This window comes from Coregonus lavaretus (genome assembly GCF_964263955.1).
Source record: "Coregonus lavaretus genome assembly, chromosome: 15".
Classification (NCBI taxonomy): domain Eukaryota; kingdom Metazoa; phylum Chordata; class Actinopteri; order Salmoniformes; family Salmonidae; genus Coregonus; species Coregonus lavaretus.
The window spans coordinates 44,018,181-44,038,448 of record NC_140002.1 but is presented as its reverse complement, the minus strand read 5'-3'; the positions used below and the strand labels follow the sequence as shown (position 1 = coordinate 44,038,448).

The 20,268-nt window shown below is 43.4% G+C and overlaps 2 protein-coding genes across 2 annotated transcripts in view; one reads left to right on the top strand and one right to left on the bottom strand.

Moving 5' to 3' along the window:
* Window positions 1-20,268, top strand: part of sra1 (steroid receptor RNA activator 1) — a gene marked incomplete at its 3' end in the record, with an annotated part of 104,356 nt that overhangs the window by 14,151 nt on the left and 69,937 nt on the right. The gene's annotated exons all lie outside the window — the stretch shown is intronic.
* Window positions 597-10,149, bottom strand: LOC311142158 (vascular endothelial growth factor C-like). The gene is made up of 7 exons (XM_084177749.1): window positions 9,568-10,149; window positions 6,401-6,614; window positions 4,750-4,940; window positions 4,409-4,539; window positions 3,457-3,560; window positions 2,911-3,247; window positions 597-2,333 (listed from the first exon to the last, which is right to left on the bottom strand). The coding sequence occupies exons 1-7, from the start codon at window positions 9,661-9,663 to the stop codon at window positions 2,219-2,221; spliced, it is 1,188 nt and encodes a 395-aa protein (XP_084033875.1). The 5' UTR covers window positions 9,664-10,149; the 3' UTR covers window positions 597-2,218.

Below are 20,268 nucleotides of genomic sequence, written 5' to 3'. Positions count from 1 at the left end.
TTTTGTACAATACAGTATATGCATGGGTCTTACATTTAAGTATGTTTTCTTCCTTCTCATGTCAGGGCGTTTCTTCCCAATTACATCATGACTTCGTCATCTCAGAGAGGTGCAGGGTCACTTGCAATAAATATAAATGTCAGATCATCAAACATGATATCATTTTATGGAATAAAATCATTTTTTAAAACTCATTATAAATGCAGCACATACTGTATCTGAGTCAATGTCAACGATGTCCATGATTTAGATCATTAACTGCAGTATGTAGACAACTACATCATTTTGATCATTATTGAATGGAGACTGTGCTCCATTTTTATGTTCCCTGGCCTGAAAATGGAGAGCCTTTTGATCATGGCCTATCAGGAGAATTTATGAAAATATTCCCACAGTCTAGCCTCCATGTTCCAGCTTCTACTTGTGTTGCAGAGTGAATGTGAACTGGTTTCGAGATACATATAGCCTACATACTTGCTGTACAATGCAAACACACGTATTGTTGGTATAAATACAAAAGTTACAGCGAGTTGCTTTGTCACTTTTCACAGATCAAAACAATATAATTTATAACAAACTGATTGTTACAAAGGATTGGGTTCGTTCATTACATGTTATTTTAATGACATGAAAACACAAGTCATCTATTACAAGTTGCTTGCTCTTTTGGGACCATTTCAGTATTATCTCATGTGCTGAATTAGTTAAATGACTCCTCACAGCTGAATTAGTTAAATGACTCCTCACAGATGAATTAGTTAAATCAGTGGTTCCCAAACTGTGGGGCGGTCCCCCCGCAAAAAAAAAGGAACTCAGTCTGGCTTTAAACTTACTCCTGAAAGTTGTACTAGTAGAATGCACAAGGTGACATTTCTAAATTTGGTAGTGCATCATCAGTATTCCTCTTGTCATGTTAGTCATACCTTAGAGAGCTATTTATAACTAGTCAGAAAGGTCCAGATCAACTAGCCCATGTCAGCTAACGTTTTTGTATTTAGGTTTTTTAGTCACACAAATATCACAAGAATACACATTAGACATGGCAAAATGTATAGAATTGCAAGAAAATAAGCTTTAAACCTGCAAAATTCTCTCCACCAACAAGAGGGGTGTGAACAGTTTGTGTCATGAACAGTGCTTGTGCCCATAGAGATAGACGTGGCATTTTCGCAAGCGCGCAGGTGGGGCGCGGGATGTTCCCCAATGCTGGAAGGGGGGGCCTGAGTGAAAAAATGTTTGGGAACCCCTGAGTTAAATGACTCCTCACAGCTGAATCAGTTAAATGGCTCCTCCTCACAGACGTAGAAGTATACTGCACAAAAATATTAACGCAACATGCAACAATTTGGATGATTTTACTGAGTTATAGTTCATATAAGGAAATCAGTCAATTGAAATAAATTCATTAGGCCCTAATATATGGATTTCACATGACTGGGCAGGGGGGCAGCCATTGGTGGGCCTGGGTTGTCATAGGGAGCCAGGCCCAACCAATCAGAATACTCCTCAGTGTCATCAGCTGTCCAAGGGGCTGGTCTCAGACGATCCCGCAGGTGAAGAAGCCAGATGTGGAGGTCCTGGGCTGGCGTGGTTACACGTGGTCCGCGGTTGTGAGGCCGGTTGGAAGTACTGCCAAATTCTCTAAAATGACGTTGGAGGCAGCTTATGGTAGAGAAATTAACATTCAATTATCTGGCAACAACTCTGGTGAACATTCCTGCAGTCAGCACGCCAATTGCACGCTCCCTCAAAACTTCAGACATCTGTGGCATTGTGTTGTGTGACAAAACTGCACATTTTAGAGTGGCCTTATTATTGTCCCCAGCACAAGGTGCACCTGTGTAATGATCATGCTGTTTAATCAGCTTTTTGATATGTGACACCTGTCAGGTGAATGGATTATCTTGCCAGAGGAGAAATGCTCATTAACAGGGATGTAAACAAAAAAGTATATATATTTTTAAAGAAGCTTTTTGTGCGTGTGGCAAATTTCTGGGATCTTTTATTTCAGCTCATGAAACATGGGACCAACACTTTACATGTTGTGTTTATATTTTTGTTCAGTATAGAATACCATTTGGTCTCCTCTCTGCCACACGTTCCTCTCCATTCCGGCCCATGTGGACCATTGTTGTGGTCAGCCTTCATTTCTCCTCTATTCCACCATACAGTTACTGTACATTGGAGTTTGGCACCAGTGCTAGTGACACCAGCTTTGTCAGTTCCACTCCTCTGACCTCATGTGGTTGGGTATGCACTGGCAGACGTAGTGGCTGTAGTAGAAGCCAGTTGGACAGTTCTTGTGTGGCTTTCTGCAGGGCAGCCGGTAACAGCTTGGTGGAGGGGAAGAGAAACCGACAGAACAGTTGGTTTTACACAATGTACTGTAGCTTCAACTCAACTGTGACCCACTTGCATGACCCTGCGTGCACTTGTGACCGAACTGGGTAAGCTAGTTGTGTGTGTGATCGCAGACCAATCCCCATAGTCTCATTGATAAAACATGCTCTAAATCTTTCCGCTGTTTGGATAGAACATTAAAAATAATAATGTTTTATCTCTCGCAGGAGAGGGGAATTCTGTGCTTTCTGGAATATCTGGTTTCTCCATTCCAAAGAAATGTGGCAGGTGCCTTGCCTCGCTTATCCAGATTAATTGTAAGGGACGTAAACAGGATATGAATTCTCATGCTAGAGTAGTTCTTCATATTAATGTCCTGTCATTATACGGAAGTGTGAATAATATTTGAATAATAATCATTACATTTAACAGATTCCACTGAAATACGTATTACTCATAATACCAATACAGTATCTAGACTCAGACTGTCATTAGGCCTAATGAAATGTGAAGTGTTTGAACTTTCACCCTCTTCTGTTGTACTATTTGTGTTAGATTCAATTTTTTTACCTGCAGTTGTGTGCGTTGAACCTCTTACCCTGCAGCAGGCAGGTATGAGGGCTCTCCCTGCACTGGCACAGGCACGTCTCTGGGTTGAGAGGCTGGCTACGGGGGCACTCTGCCCGGCACACACAGCCACACAGCTCTGGGTCCCAGCGTTGGTTGGGTGGGCAAGTCCCCGGGGAAGGCTGGTCCTCACAGAGACACTCACAGGACTCCTGGTCTAGACGCCAGCCCGGCCCACAGCTGGCCTCCGTCAGACCGTTCTGACACACACACTCACAGCTGTCCTCATCCAGGACTTTGTTGGGGCCACACAGCTCCAGCAAGGCTGACTCCAGGGGCTCTGCACCAGATGGTAGAGAGGAGGGATGCTAGTTAGTGTCACTTCATGACCTCTAGACAGACATGTGGTGTAGTACACTTCACTTCAATGCAGTGATGCATTATATCATCCTAATTTTCCAACTCTCTGACCTATGACAGTATCGCCCGGTGTTGGCAAACGGAAACGACTGTTCTGGGGCTGTATTGGTACGGGCTATTTGAACTTACCTAGCTCTCTCTCTGAGAAGGAGCTTGTGTCCATGGGAACACACAGGCAGCTGGTGGGGTCCCAGACCAGTCCTGTACTACAGGGAACATCTGGCGGGGAACACCTGGAGAGGGAAGGAGGGACACACAGGCCAGGATCAGATCAGAGGTCTTGGCTTAGGGGGACCGCTTGGCTACTCTCACAAAGCATTCCTGTGAATGGGCTGGACACCATGGGCGGTCTGTGGCCCCTCCCTGTGAGAGGAACTGAATCCCCTGGCCCTCCTCCCTGCTGGCCTTGGGCTGGCAGGCAGCCTACACACAGCAGTCTGGAGCAGTTAGGCTGGACACAGAGAGAGGAGGAGAGGAGAGCAGGGGGAAAAATGGCCTCTTCTCCATGGCCTCAGTTCAAAAGCAAATGCACACGCAAAGCACTTGTGACCGAATATCTGATGGTCTAGCTCGTTCACTTGCATCGTCACACCCTGGTCCACATAAGATAGGACCAGATGGAATGGTTTGGTTTAGTATCCTTGGCTTAGTCAGTCAGCTATATTATTACAATGCATTAAAATTGGACAATATTGTTCAACATGAACCAAATTAAAAACTGTATTGCTTAAAGGTCCAATGCAGCCATTTTTATCTCAATATCAATTCATTTCTGGGTAACAATTAAGTACCTTACTGTGATTGTTTTCAATTTAAATGGTAAAAAAGAAACAAAAATAACTTCATAGCAAAGCACAATTTCTGGGAGTGGTTACAGTTGTTGGCACAGCTTCCGGCCCCATCGATGCGCACGCATCATTTTTGTGACGTCCAACCCGTCTATATAAAACACAGGAAAATCACATTTTTGCCTGCACTGGGCCTTTAATAATAATTAAATGTGGGTGTGTACACATTGTGTCTCGATCGGAAGCGCCAGAGGTTACGTCTTAAAGTTGACTAGTCCTCACTACTCACTCACACGGTGAGGTGGGCTGCAGCGGCCCTCCTAATGACGGAGTGCAGGGGCCTCTTGGACAGACACTCACAGGACGTGTGGTTGACGAACGCCACCATCACCACAGAGCGGTCACGGTGAGACAACTCCACCAGCTGAGGCCACAGGGGAAACAACACTGTGTCAATGACTAACATTCGGATTTGGGGTCTACCTACTTATTATTGAAACATGTAAATACAATGTTGTTACTACATTTATTACATTGTTAAAACGCAGGTATAAGAGCAACTTGATGTAAAGTGTTACACAGTAGTGTAATTGTTTTGGGGGGAATGATGTCTAGTTTGTCCTCTGCTGCTCACCGTCTTGTTGATGTAGATGTGGCTGGTGTTGGTGCAGTACAGTCCCTCGTGGGGACAGCAGCCCCCGCATCGGTGCACAGACACACAGCGAGGCATGTAGAAATGACTGGTGCTCTCTGGGTACTCCTTAGACACCTCCAGACATACCTCCCGAGGAGTACACATGGTACGCTGGATCTCCTCCAGAATGACTGGGGATGAATGGAGTGACATTAACAGAGACAGGTTATCAGGGATAATATAATCAAATATGCCATTTAGCAGACACTTTTATCCAAAGCGACTTACAGCTAAGTGTGCATACATTTTACGTACGGTGGCCCCAGTGGGAAACGAGCCCATGGCGTAGCAAGCTCCATGCTCTACCGACTGAGCCACACAGGACCAATAAGATATAGAGAATATCCTGACTAATGTGGAATAGAATCATCAGGAACATTCTGTTATTGCCATCTTAAGCCACCCAGCTAATAATGTTGCTGCATTAGGCTATATTGCTGAGCTAATTGGTTGCAACATCATTGACAGCGTCCCCACCTACAATTTGATTTGTAATGGGAAATGTCCTTTTGGAAAGCCCATCCCAATAACTTAACCACACTGCCGCCCACTAAGCCACATTATGTAGGAAATATAAGATGAATGTCCATTTTTAAAAGGTTGAATTCAACAAATAATTTCCTTTTTAGTGCAATTTCTGTATAAGGACAACAGCCTGCAATGTCTCAGGCTTATATACCTCCCAAGTACTCAGAGAGAGGATAATGAAAAAAGCTAACCCCTAATGATATGACCTTTTAGACTTCTAGGCGTCTGTCCAATAAACGTCTATTATATTGTCTGACGGAAGGACACAATAGGTGGCTTTGACTGTGTCTGCCCATTAGTGTGCCAGGTCTTTCATCTTGGGATGTCTCTTGTAAAGGATCATTGTGTAATGTCTTCTAATTCAATCTAATGTCCTACTTACTGGCACTGGTCGATTGTCCAGCATGACTGTTTTCTTTAGAAGAGCTTTAGTCACTGGATCTGCATGTTTTCTTAACTTTTAGTCTCTGGATCTGAATTCCTTTCTTTGAATTGTTTCTGGCATCATTTCACAGCGGTTGGGGATGGTCAATGAAAGGCAATGGAGCAAGATCAACAGCTGTGTAATGTGCCCTTTTACCACTTTCTCTCAATAGCATCTGGAGATCTGTTGTGTAAACTGGAGATCTGTTTGGTGAACTGAAGATCTGTTGTGTAAATGGGTGAACTGAGGCCAGGCCACCTATCATTGTCCTTTAGGTTATAAGGGTCCACTCAGCCTTTATCAACTCTCCAGTAGGGCCTGTAGTATATATTCTGTGATGAGCTCCTGTGATCAGGAAGCAGACATTGCTAGTTTAAACGAGAGCGCAGAGAGAGAACACTCAGTCTCTGATGAGTGGGGAGGGAAGAGTGAGGGGCCTCTTTAACTATTAGGAAAATAAGCACAGGCCTTTCTCTCTCCTTTTAACAATGACACACAGCTGTACTGCTCCCATCTGTGGGTTTGGGGGAAGAGAAATGGGCTATCACGCTAACAGTTCCTGCTTGTGAGATAGGAAGACAACATTCTCTCTCTATTGGTGTTTACTGTTATTAGGGCCAATCAACTGAAGAGCCTTACCTTCAATGGTACTGTCAGACTTGTACAGTGCCAGCTCCCTGGGCTTGCCCCAGGCCCAGATATCGTCTTCAGCATGGAGAGGAGGGGAGGTGCGCGGGGCTTTCCTACGTAGGCAGTGCTGCACCAGACTGTACTCTGGGTACAGCAGCTCCACCAGCTCGTCCACATTGGACACTGTGTCCAAACCACTGAGGCCCTCCCCAATCAGTGGGGCCTGATGAGGAACGGAAAATGAACAATGAGAACTTCGAATTCATACATTTGATCTACCAAAACTCAATTAAAAATAATTCAGTTTACGTTGATCATGCACTGCAATATATTATGTAAAAAATAATCTGTAATAATTTGTCTTTAATATATAAAATGACACAGATGGGTATCTCAACAGAGCTTATAGAAACACATGCTTTTGATGAAGAAAAAACAAATAATGTTTCTAATAAAGACCATTTGATAAGTCAGAATTGTGTGTAACTAAGTTGTAATCTGTCACTACTAGTATAAGAACCCTAAGGGCAATACTGTAACATTATCATTGTTTGCCTCAGAGATCAACACCCACCAAGCAGCCTGGGTGCTACCTTGTCATTATCTCTTATGGAAACAAATGCTGTCATTTCTTCCCAGGTTGGTTAAGCTAGACTGGCACTTCTGTCAAGGAAACTGAGCCAGTATGGCGCACTTTGACTGTCTGAGCCCAGGGAAAACAAAGCAACGGAAGATCATATTTTTTTCCATTGAGATCAGCCAAGTTCTTTCTTAGAGATAGGGATCAAGGTTATTATGTCTGTTACAATCAAAGGTCTCTGTATTCAGATGAAAGCCTTGAGTTCACTATCAGACATATTATATATTAAAATATACTTTATAGTTCCTTCAGAAAGTATTTACACCCCGTACCACATTTTGTTGTGTTACAGCCTGAATTGGCCACAATACCCCATAATGTCAAAGTGGAATTATGTTTTCAGAATTTTTTACTAATTAATTACAAAACGAAAAGCTGAAATATCTTGAGTCAATAAGTATTCAACCCATTTGTTATGGCAAGCCTAAATAAATACAGGAGTAAAAATGTGCTTAACAAGTCACATAATAAGTTGCATTGACTCTGTGTGCAATAACAGGGTTTATCATGATTTTTGAATGACTACCTCATATCTGTACTGCACACATACAATTATCTGTCCCTTAGTCGAGCAGTGAATTTCAAACACAGATTTAACCACAAAGACCAGGGAGGTTTTCCAATGCCTCTCAAAGAAGGGCACCCATTGGTACATGGGTCAAAATAAAAAAGCAGACATTGAATATCCCTTTGAGCATGGTGAAGTTATTAATTACACTTTGGATGGTGTATCAATACACCCAGTCACTACAAAGATACAGGCGTCCTTCCTAACTCAGTTGCTGGAGAGGAAGAAAACCGCTCAGGGATTTCACCATGAGGCCAATGGTGACTTTAAAACAGTTACAGAGTTTAATGGCTGTGATAGGAGAAAACTGAGGATGGATCAACAACATTGTAGTTACTCCACAATACTTACCTAATTGACAGAGTAAAAAGAAGGAAGCCTGTACAGAATACAAATATTCCAAAAACATGCATCCTGTTTGCAACAAGGCACTAAAGTAATACTGCAAAAAGTGGCAAAGCAATTAACTTTTTGTCCTGAATACAATGTTATGTTTGGGGCAAATCCAATACAACACATTACTGAGTACCGCTCTCCATTTTCAAGCATAGTGGTGGCTGCATCATGTTATGGGTATGCTTGTAATCGTTAAGGACTGGGGAGCTTTCCAGGATAAAAAATGGCATGGAACTAAGCACAGGCAAAATCCTAGAGGAAAACCAGGCACTGGGAGATGAATTCACCTTTCAGCAGGACAATAACCTAAAATACCAAATCTACACTGGAGTTCCTTACCAAAAAGACAGTGAATGTTCCTGAGTGGCCGAGTAACAGTTTTGACTTAAATCTACTTGAAAATATATGGCAAGACCTGAAAATGGTTGTCTAGCAATGATGATCAACCAATTTGACAGAGCTTTTTAAAGAATAATGAGCAAATGTTGCACAATTCAGGTCTTAGAGACTTACTCAGAAAGACTCACAGCTGTAATCACTGCCAAAGGTGCTTCTACTAAGTATTGACTCAGGGGTGTGAATACTTATGTAAATGAGATATTTCTGTATTTCATTTTCAAAACATTTGCAAAAAAATCTAAAAACATGTTTTCACTTAGTCATTATGGGGTACTGTGTGTAGATGGTTGAGATAAAAAAAAAATACATTTTGAATTTAGGCTGTAACACAACAAAATGTGGAATACGTCAAGGGGCGTGAATACTTTCTGAAGGCACTCTAGCTGCTTGTAATGTTGTTTAGTATGCACATTTTGGATGTGGACTTTTATGTAACCCCGTTTGTGTGATGTCGGTTCCACTGGACTTGCAAATGTCACCCCTTGTGGCTGACAGTAAGCTCCTGTTCAGATCACACAACATGAGGTCATCCCCTTGGCAACATGAGGTCATGGCTGACCAATAGATAAACAGTGTATACCTCCCACATGATCGCTCATAGTGCTCAGTGTGAGTGTTTATCATCACACGCAATCTATTGTCAGTTTACATCACAATTTAAACAACGGAGCCAACTCAATAGTCACTTTTGCTATTCAACCTCACTTGTCTCTATTGTCCAAATTGACAGTCCCTCTCTACATTCAACCTTTTCAAATGCAGACATCTGTCTAAATGTATGGCCAACTAGCCGCCTCAACAGTGGAAATAGACAGGTACAACATGATTAAGTCATTCACCTTTAATGATGCACAATGTAGCCACAAGTAGAGGAGGATGTTTTATTGCCAAATAAAGACACACCCACTGTAGTGAAAGCACTAACACCTGAGTAACAAGGGTGGGAAACCACCTGTCTTTTCTCTTTATTGAATGATTGAGACAACTAATTTAGTCATCAAATTGATTTAGTCAATAACAGTTGTCTATTACTTTCACATGCCTATATATTGCTGTTCTGAGCATAATAAAGGTTAATCAGAAAAGCATAATCTGGTCAATTCTTATCTGTACCATACAGTATGACACATAAACCAGAAGCAGCAGCATGTTGTTAGTTAGTTAGTGACTCACCTTTGTGTCCTCCTCACCTGGGTACTCCTCATAGTCATATCCATGAGTGAGATTGGTGACATTGAGAATCCATATGACTAAAGATAACATCCACATAGTGTGTCGCTGGTGAAAGGGAGAGCAGGAGGAGGACGAGGGGGAGATGATGAAGGATCAGCTAATGCCCCACAGTTGAACTCTCATCCCACAGAGCACCAGGATCTCCTCGTTCCTTAGCCAGGAACTGGCCTTGAGATAAGATGAGCCCTCTAGAGTGCCTTTCAAACACAGCATTTTTCCCCAGGAAGGATCTTCTTTCACTTCATACAGCATGTGAGACAACTTTCATTGTTTCATTCCAAGTATTTTCATCCCTACTCCCTTGAGTTTCCCTCTGAAGGCTTTGTATTTGGAATCGGATTCTTGTAGATTATCTTAATCAGAAAAGAGGTGTAGAGATTGAGAGGCCAGGTTCCATAGGGGTCCTGCAGGTCCAGATGGGGTGAGAGAGTGTAGGGTTGTGTCTGTCTCCTGTGAAGCCTGAGTACAGAGGAAGTGAGAGCAGACACATGTGACAGCAGTCAGGCTGCCTCGGCAGAGTGCGCTTCTCTCTCTCTCACTCTCCCTGTTTTGGGAGGAGCTGCCACCGCCTCTCCGGACTGGGAGTTAGTGTGTGTGTGTGTGTGTGTGTGTGTGTGTGTGTGTGCCTGTGTACCAGTGAGTACTGTGTGTCTGAGCTTGGTGAGCACACTTTTTAAGGTGCTATATTTTCCATATCTACAGCATAATCTCTTATTTTCAAACGCTCTCTCTGTATATTTCCCTATAACATGCTGAGGCAATGTGCTTCTCCATGAAGGTGTTTGTATCTGGCTTGGCTTCATCTCTTATCACCATACCACCTGGCCTCCTGCCTTTCAGGGTGGTCTACTGTACTGTTCTGTAAAGAGGGGAGAAGCAGAAGCACTCATTCTATGATTCAATGCTATCAAAACAGCACCTACTAAACTGCATGATCTCCCTACAGCTATGTGCTGTATGATTGTCTACTGTCCTCCTCGACCCTCCCATCGCCAACAGTCTACAGTAAACTTTAGATATGTCTTGCCTGTCTTTGTAAATCACTAACATGGGTGTCAATGTTTATTTTCATGGATGATGGAGCAGCAGAATGAGTTGTGATCCTTTGTATCTCAGTTGCTAGAGCATGGTGCTTGTAAAGCTGGGGTAGTGGGTTTGATTCTCGGGACCACCCATACTGTAAATTGCTTTGGATAAAATCATCTGCTAAATGGCATTTGTTATTATTTTTGTTGTACAGATAGGGCTGTTTATGAGTTACTATGCTCTATGAAATGATTTACACATTTTGAGTCATTGAATTTGGATATGCTGAGAAGTTGACTTCCCTGATTCCTTGGTACACTTTTAGAAAAAAGGGTTCCAAAAGGGTTCCAAAGGGGTTATTTGGCTGTCCCCACAGGAGAACCCTTTTTGGTTCCAGGTAGAACCTTTTTGGGTTCCAAGTAGAACCCAAAGGGTTCTGGCCAGAGCCGAGCCATACTCCCTGCCTGGCTGGCTGTCCCCACGCCAGCAGCATGACGCATGACGCATGATGACAGATGTATAGCAGTTGTCCACTACATGGATCCCAAAAGGGTTTTACCTGGAACCAATAAGGGTTCTTCAACGGGTTCTCCTATGGGGACAGCCGAAGAACCCTTTTAGGTTCTAGATAGCACCTTTCTTTCTAAGAGTGTATTGACGCAATGGTCTTTAATCAATATCTGCGACGCAATCTCACATCTTACTTGTTGAATGCGTTTGTTTGAGTCCACCTAGTGTACAACTGCTATACATCTGTCATCATGCGTCATGCTGCTGGCATGGGGACAGCTAGCCAGGCAGCGAGTATGGCTCGGCTCTGGCCAGCCACAGTCATTACTTTTAATAGGCTCAATCCTCTCAAGTAGGGCCATGTTTACCCTGCTCCTAATGCACATCTCCCCATCTACGTGATCTGGCTAATTCAATTCTCCCACAGCCAGAACACTCATTTCCTCCCAACAACTGCTCTGTTTCCACCATTGTTTCCCCCTGGATGATGGAGACATACTGTAGCCTGGAGTCTTTATGGGCAGCTGGTGGTTTTCAAACTGAGACACCCTCACATAACATACTGTAGCCTGGAGTCTTTATGGGCAGCTGGTGGTTTTCAAACTGAGACACACTCACATAACATACTGTAGCCTGGAGTCTTTATGGGCAGCTGGTGGTTTTCAAACTGAGACACACTCACATAACATACTGTAGCCTGGAGTCTTTATGGGCAGCTGGTGGTTTTCAAACTGAGACACACTCACATAACATACTGTAGCCTGGAGTCTTTATGGGCAGCTGGTGGTTTTCAAACTAAGACACACTCACATAACATACTGTAGCCTGGAGTCTTTATGGGCAGCTGGTGGTTTTCAAACTGAGACACACTCACATAACATACTGTAGCCTGGAGTCTTTATGGGCAGCTGGTGGTTTTCAAATTGAGACACACTCACATAACATACTGTAGCCTGGAGTCTTTATGGGCAGCTGGTAGTTTTCAAACTGAGACACACTCACATAACATACTGTAGCCTGGAGTCTTTATGGGCAGCTGGTAGTTTTCAAACTGAGACACACTCACATAACATACTTTATTACTGGAGTACAAGTGTTCTGTATGTGCATTGTCTCTAGTTGGAGTAACAGACTAAGTAGATGGAAGAGGAATGGTATTGCAGTGTGAACGCCAGCAGCTGGGCTTCGTATACTGTAAATTCAACAGCTCTTCATTGGGACTACCAAGATTGCTCCAGTTTGTAGACTAGACAATATTCTGCATGGCACAATAGTGATGATCTGCTCTTCTCTCAGCCACATACCTCTCTTCTCTCCACATACCCTTTTTAAATGGTCGAACACCACATTTCTGTGGATATATGGCTAATGTAAAATTATATTAATAAAAAATCTTGTTAGTGCATTTTTATGTGGAGCAGAGTGCTGGAGGCAATCAAGGCTTTTCTAGTGCACAGTAGCAGGTCTTGTCAGTGCATATCTGAGATATCTGTGTGCGGTAGATCCCTTACTATTGGGGACATGTTGAAGCTTGCACCTAACGCAACTCACAAACGTGAACTCTCCAATGAGTCAAAGACGGAGGTGTGAAGGAAAGGAGATTACAATATGTCTTGAATGGTAGACAATAACTATAAAGTAGGTAATAAAATCTACGCTGCATTTTGGGGTTGGATTGTCATGTGAAATGTACACGCATCCATTTGATCCATTTTGTAGGATGTGCAAAGCATGAAGTTGGTGTACCTGTTTTATAAACTACACACTGTTAGATGCAATAGATCTATGTGATCTAATCACAACAAAGGGTTGATGGGCAACAGATGGCGGAAAATGAGTTTTATTCTGCCAAATAGAAGAAGACAAAGATAATTGTGTCATCCCAGTGCGTAACGTTACAGACAAAGGCTGCAGGTGAGACATGAGAACAAGGCGGAAGCTTTTCAGATCCAGCCTAAGACCCAGTAAATCTCTGTGATGTGAGTGACAGGCAGGTTCCCAGGAACCTGCTCTGGATTAATGGCAGGAAACACGATGGAATGTTGTCTTTCTCCCACGTACACTGTGGGCCATGGCCTGGGGCCCTCAATGGTTTCACAGGGAAACATTAACCCAAACACCAATATCATAGGACCAAGACAGATCTATGTTACTGTATGTACCCATTAAAGATGGAGGATTCAGAAAATTTCAGATGGCAACGCTGAAAGTGAAGCCTTTATTTGGCTTTGTTTTGTAATTTATTTAAATATAGAGGGGCCCCCAGACATTTAGTCTCAGACAAATATAGCCCTCAGACTTCTCGTAAAAATGCCAAGCTTTCATGAACGTTTGGAAAGGGCTCGTAAGGTTAATACAGCAATGTCCTTTGCTTAGAGCACAGTATGGAAAATTATTTATTGTTATTATTTGTTATTCGACAGTGGACATTATTTTCACACCTATCGTATCTCTGAGGGGTTTAATTAGAAGGAAATGTTGGTCTCAGGTTAGTCTCAAGTTACTCTAAGGTTAGTCTCAGTGAGCCAAACTCCAGGTGCTCTGCCAAGCTGTCTGGCTCATAAGGATGTAATAGAATGAGCTACAGAAACTACGTGATGTGTGGGGAGGATCAATCTGAGATGTAGCTGGGTGGCCAGTTTCTTAGAATTCTGTTAATAAATTGTGTGTGTGCAATGATGCCCCCTAGTGTTACAGTCACATACAGTTAATGAGTATAGTAGGGCAGCTGTCTATGAGAGATCAGCATAAATTACAGGTATTCATCAGTGGATTGTCGTCACTCAGCCTTTTTATATTGTTGAGACGGGACTTTCATTAATATGATGACTGTTATTTATCGAATCAACTAACTATGTTTAATTGTTACTCAATTAAATGAATCATGTAACAATGAACTCATTAGGATTTGGGGCACCACGGAATAAGTTGTTTATAGAGTTACCATCTCCCGAATGAAACTCTAAAGGTCTTTACCTATCAATATGTATAAAACAGTCAACGTATTAATCATTTTTATCAGTCTCATTCTGAATGGTCGTAGACCTCTTGGATCTGCCCGAACCCCAGCTTTACTTATGATTCAGCACTACACAAATTGGTTTAATTATTTATTTACTAGCTAACTAAATAATAACACAGAATAACATACACACTTAATACATGAGAAAAAGTCCCGAGCGGACTAACAACAACATGACTGCTTGGTTACCAAAAGAGGGAGGGGTAGAGAGAGTGAGGGAGAGAGAGAGACAAAGAGAAAGAGACACTTATCGTTGATACATTTGGAAACTACCCTCAAAGTAATCATAATATTTTGCTCACGAACCACCGCCTGTTTAGAGTAAGAAATCATGAATGTATTTATGTGTGGATGTCTTTGTTCGTCGTCTAGCTCTTTTGACCCAAGCCCTCTTGGAAAGGAGGTTTTGGCTGGGTCTTCGCTCAGCTCACTTGTAAGGCTCTGATTGTCCTGTGGGTGTAAGGCTCTGATTGTCCACAAGAGGACACAATGTCCTTCTTCTTAGTTGTCCTGGCTTGTATATGAATGTTTCCTCAGAACAGATACTGAGATGTACCAGTGATTGTCTGATTGTCTGGGTCTTCTTCTCACCTCGTGTGGTTAGTCAGAGTTTGAGCCACTTTACACGCACAGCTGCAGCCTGGCAATGTTCAGGTCTAGTCTGGGAGTTGATTTTCTTCACCTCGTGTTGAGGTTCAACGTTCCAACCATTTTCAGACGTGTAGACCACCGTCACGTCTTTCTGGTCTAATGTTAATTTGTCTTTCAGGCCTTTATGCACTCTTGGAAAAAGGGGCGTTCCATCATGCTGACACGTTCTCTGAGCTCACTGGGGGCGTGGCTAATGACTGGTCCAAAGTATCATCAAAACTATGATCTCGTACTGCTTGGTGACCTAAATTGGGATATGCTTAACACCCCGGCCATCCTACAATCTAAACTAGATGCCCTCAATCTCACACAAATTATCAACGAACCTACCAGGTACAACCCTAAATCCTTAAACATGGGTACCCTCATAGATATCATCCTGACTAACATACCCTCTAAATACACCTCCGCTGTCTTCAACCAGGATCTCAGCGATCACTGCCTTATTGCCTGTGTCCGTAACGGGTCCGCGGTCAAACGACCACCCCTCATCACTGTCAAACGCTCCCTAAAACACTTTAGCGAGCAGGCCTTCCTAATTGACCTGGCCCAGGTATCCTGGATGGATATAGATCTCATTCCGTCAGTAGAGGATGCCTGGTTGTTCTTTAAAAGTAATTTCCTCTCAATCTTAAATAAACATGCCCCATTCAAAAAATACAGAACTAAGAACAGATATAGCCCCTGGTTCTCCTCAGACTTGACTGCCCTTGACCAGCACAAAAACATCCTGTGGCGTACTGCATTAGCATCAAATAGCCCCCGCGATATGCAACTTTTCAGGGAAGTCAGGAACCAATATACACAAGCAGTTAGGAAAGCAAAGGCTAACATTTTCAATCAGAAATGTGCATCCTTTAGCACTAACTCCAAAAAGTTTTGGGACACTGTAAAGTCCATGGAGAATAAGAGCACCTCCTCCCAGCTGCCCACTGGACTGAGGCTAGGAAACACTATCACCACCGATAAATCTACAATAATCGAGAATTTCAACAAGCATTTTGCTACGGCTGGCCATGCTTTCCACCTGGATACCACTACCCCGGCCACCAGCTCTGCACCCTCCGCTGCAACTTGCCCATGCCCCCCCGCTTCTCCTTCACACAAATTCAGACAGCTGATGTTCTGAAAGAGCTGCAAAATCTGGACCCCTACAAATCATCTGGGCTAGACAATCTGGACCCTTTCTTTCTAAAACTAGCCGCCGAAATTGTCGCAACCCCTATTACTAGCCTGTTCAACCTCTCTTTTGTAACGTCTGAGAACCCCAGAGATTGGAAAGCTGCCAAGCTCTTCAAAGGGGGTGACACTCTAGATCCAAACTGTTACAGACCTATATCCATCCTGCCCTGCCTTTCGAAAGTTTTTGAAAGCCACGTTAACAAACAGATCACCGACCATTTCGAATCCCACCGTACCTTCTCCGCTATGCAATCCGGTTTCCGAGCTGGTCATGGGTGCACCTCAGCCACGCTCAAGGTCCTAAACGATATTATAACCGCGATCGATAATAGACAGTACTGTGCAGCCGTCTTCATCGACCTGGCCAAGGCTTTCGACTCTGTCAACCACCGCATTCTTATTGGCAGACTAAATAGCCTTGATTTCTCAAATGACTGCCTCGCCTGGTTCACCAAATACTTCTCAGATAGAGTTCAATGTGTCAAATCGGAGGGCCTGTTGTCTGGACCTATGGCAGTCTCTATGGGGGTGCCACAGGGTTCAATTCTTGGGCCGACTCTTTTCCCCGTGTATATCAATGATGTCGCTCTTGCTGCTGGTGACTCTCAGATCCACCTCTACGCAGACGACACCATTTTGTATACATCTGGCCCTTCATTGGACACTGTGTTAACAAACCTCCAAACGAGCATCAATGCCATACAACACTCCTTCAGTAGCCTCCAACTGCTCTTAAACACTAGTAAAACTAAATGCATGCTCTTCAATCGAACGCTGCTGGCACCCGCCCACCCGACTAGAATCACTAATCTTGACGGGTCTAACCTAGAGTATGTGGACAACTACAAATACCTAGGTGTCTGGTTAGACTGTAAACTCTCCTTCCAGACTCACATTAAGCATCTCCAATCCAAAGTTAAATCTAGAATCGGCTTCCTATTTCACAATAAAAACCTCTTTCACTCATGCTGCCAAACATGCCCTCGTAAAACTGACTATCCTACCGATCCTTGACTTCGGCGATGTCATTTACAAAATAGCCTCCAACACTCTACTCAACAAATTGGATGTAGTCTATCACAGTGCCATCCGTTTTGTCACCAAAGCCCCATATACTACCCACCACTGTGACCTGTACACTCTTGTTGGCTGGTCCTCACTACATATTCGTCGCCAAACCCATTGGCTCCAGGCCATCTATAAATCACTGCTAGGCAAATCCCTGCCTTATCTTAGCTCAATGGTCACCATAGCAACACCCACCCGTAGTATGCACTCCAGCAGGTATATCTCACTGGTCATCCCCAAAGCCAACACCTCCTTTGGCTGCCATTCCTTCCAGTTCTCTGCTGCCAATGACTGGAACGAATTGCAAAAATCTCTGAAGCTGGAGACTCTTATCTCCCTCACTAACTTTAAGCATCAGTTGTCAAAGCACCTTACCGATCACTGCACCTGTACACAGCCCATCTGAAATTAGCCCACCCAACTACCTCATCCCCATATTGTTATTTATTTTGCTTCATTTGCACCCCAGTATCTCTATTTGCACATCAACTCTTGCACATCTATCATTCCAGTGTTAATTCTAATTGTAATTATTTTGCACTATAGCCTATTTATTGCCTGACCTCCATAACTTGCTACATTTGCACACACTGTATATATATTTTCTGTTGTATTTTTGACTTTATCTTTTGTTTTACCCCATATGTAACTCTGTGTTGTTGTTGTTTTTATCGCACTGCTTTGCTTTATCTTGGCCAGGTCGCAGTTGTAAATGAGAACTTGTTCTCAACTGGCTTACCTGGTTAAATAAAGTTTAAATAAAAATAAAAACACTGTTGTTCCGAGGAGCTCGCCAACAACGCAGCTAACACAATCACTTCAAACTGAAGCTGGAAAGACTGCAAACTAGCTGCATTTCGTTTAGTTTGACCTGTTTTATTTTGACATTTCTTTTTATGTCCATAAAAATTATACTGATTCATAATTTCGACTGGCTGAGAAAAGCTGCCTGCCTGTCTGTCTCTTCCCAACTCCCGAACCCTACACATTCATTACTATGGGACAGCTGGAGATCGAATTTCAATATTGAAACAATGTTGCAAATGTCAAAGAGACAGACAGCAAGTTTTATACAATTCTCCGCTCTTGAAAACCAATTGCTAGTCTAAAAGAAGTGGGAGATAATGTCTGGATGCTTTTTACGGTGGAGATCAAGTTTATAAATTGTCTGGCTGGGCTGATGAGAGAGTGGATTGCGCAGTGAGATGGAACAGAGTAAATAGGCATTTCAACATCATAGCTTTAGCCGGTGGTAACTTGTGGAATAGACACCGGCTGGAATGCAGTTTTAACCAATCAGCGTCCAGGATTAGACACACCCGTTGTATAAATATATATACACTATATATACAAAAGTATGTGGACACCCCTTCGAATTAGTGGATTTGGCTATTTCAGCCACACCCGTTGCTGACAGGTGAAAATCGAGAACACAGCCATGCAATCTCCATAGACAAACATTGGCAGTAGAATGGCCTTACTGAAGAGATCAGTGACTTTCAACGTGGCACCGTCATAGGATGCCACCTTTCCAACAAGTCAGTTCGTCACATTTCTGCCCTGCTAGAGCTGCCCCGGTCAACTGTAAGTGCTGTTATTGTGAAGTGGAAATGTCTAGGAGAAACAACGGCTCGGCCGCGAAGTGGTAGGCCACACAAGCTCACAGAACGTGGCCCTCCGAGTGCTGAAGCGCGTAGTGCGTATAAATCGCCTGTCCTCGGTTGCAATACTCACTACCGAGATCCAAACTGCCTCTGGAAGCAACGTCAGCACAAGAACAGCACAAGAACTGTTTGTCTGGAACTTTCTGAAATGGGTTTCCATGGCCGAGCATGTCAAGCGTTGGCTAGAGTGGTGTAAAGCTCGCCGCCATTGGACTCTGGAGCAGTAGAAATGCGTTCTCTGGAGAGATGAATCACGCTTCCCCATCTGACAGTCCGACGGACGAATCTGGGTTTGGCGGACACCAGGAGAACGCTACCTGCCCAAAATCATAGTGCCAACTGTAAAGTTTAGTGGAGGAGGAATAATGGTATGGGGCTGTTTTTCATGGTTCGGGCTAGGCCCCTTAGTTCCAGTGAAGGGAAATCTTAACGCTACAGCATACAATGACATTCTAGATGATTCTGTGCTTCCAACTTTTTGGCAACAGTTTGGGGAAGGCCCTTTCCTGTTTCAGTATGACAATGCCCCCATGCACAAAGCGAGGTCCATACAGAAATGGTTTGTCGAGATCGGTGTGGAAGAACTTGACTGGCCTGCACAGAGCCCTGACCTCAAACCCATCGAACACCTCTGGGATGAATTGGAACGTCGACTGCGAGCCAGGCCTAACTGCCCAACATCAGTGCCCGACCTCACTAATGCTCTTGTGGCTGAATGGAAGCATGTCCCTGCAGCAATGTTCCAACATTGGGTGGAAAGTCTTCCCAGAAGAGTGGAGGCAGTTATAGCAGCAAAGGGAGGACCAACTCCATATTAATGCTAATGATTTTGGAATGAGATGTTCGACGAGCAGGTGTCCACATACTTTTAGTAATGTATATATATATATACAGTGCATTCGGAAAGTATTCAGACCCCTTGACTTTTTCCACATTTTGTTATGTTACATCAATCTACACACAATACCTCATAATGACAAAGCAAAAATTGTTTTTTAGAATTTTTGGCAAATGTATTAAAAATATAAAACTGAAATATGACATTTACATAAGTATTCAGACCCTTTACTCAGTACTTTGTTGAAAAACCTTTGGCAGTGATTACAGCCTCGAGTCTTCTTGGGTATGACGCTACAAGCTTGGCACACCTATATTTGGGGAGTTCCTCCCATTCCTCTCTGCAGATCCTCTCAAGCTCTGTTAGGTTGGATGGGGAGCGTCGCTGCACAGCTATTTTCAGGTCTCTCCAGAGATGTTCGATCAGGTGCAACTCTGGCTGGGCCACTCAAAGACATTCACAGACTTGTCCCGAAGTCACTCCTGCATTGTCTTGGCTGTGTGCTTAGGGTCGTTGTCGTGTTGGAAGGTGAACCTTCGCCCCAATCTGAGGTCGTGAACGCTCTGGAGCAGGTTTTCATCAAGGATCTCTCTGTACTTTACTCCGTTCATCTTTCCCTCAATCCTGACTAGTCTCCCAGTCCCTGCCACTGAAAAACATCCTCACAGCATGATACTGCC

Bases quoted from the DNA above. Each gene is read 5' to 3' on its own strand.
- LOC311142158 (XM_084177749.1), bottom strand. From the start codon at position 9,663: ATGTGGATGTTATCTTTAGTCATATGGATTCTCAATGTCACCAATCTC. The intron at 3,248-3,456 runs GTAAGTTCAAAT...CATCTGGTGCAG, and splicing joins CTTCTCAGAGAGAGAGCTAG to AGCCCCTGGAGTCAGCCTTG. The intron at 2,334-2,910 runs GTAAAAAAATTG...CCCTCCACCAAG, and splicing joins TTCAACGCACACAACTGCAG to CTGTTACCGGCTGCCCTGCA.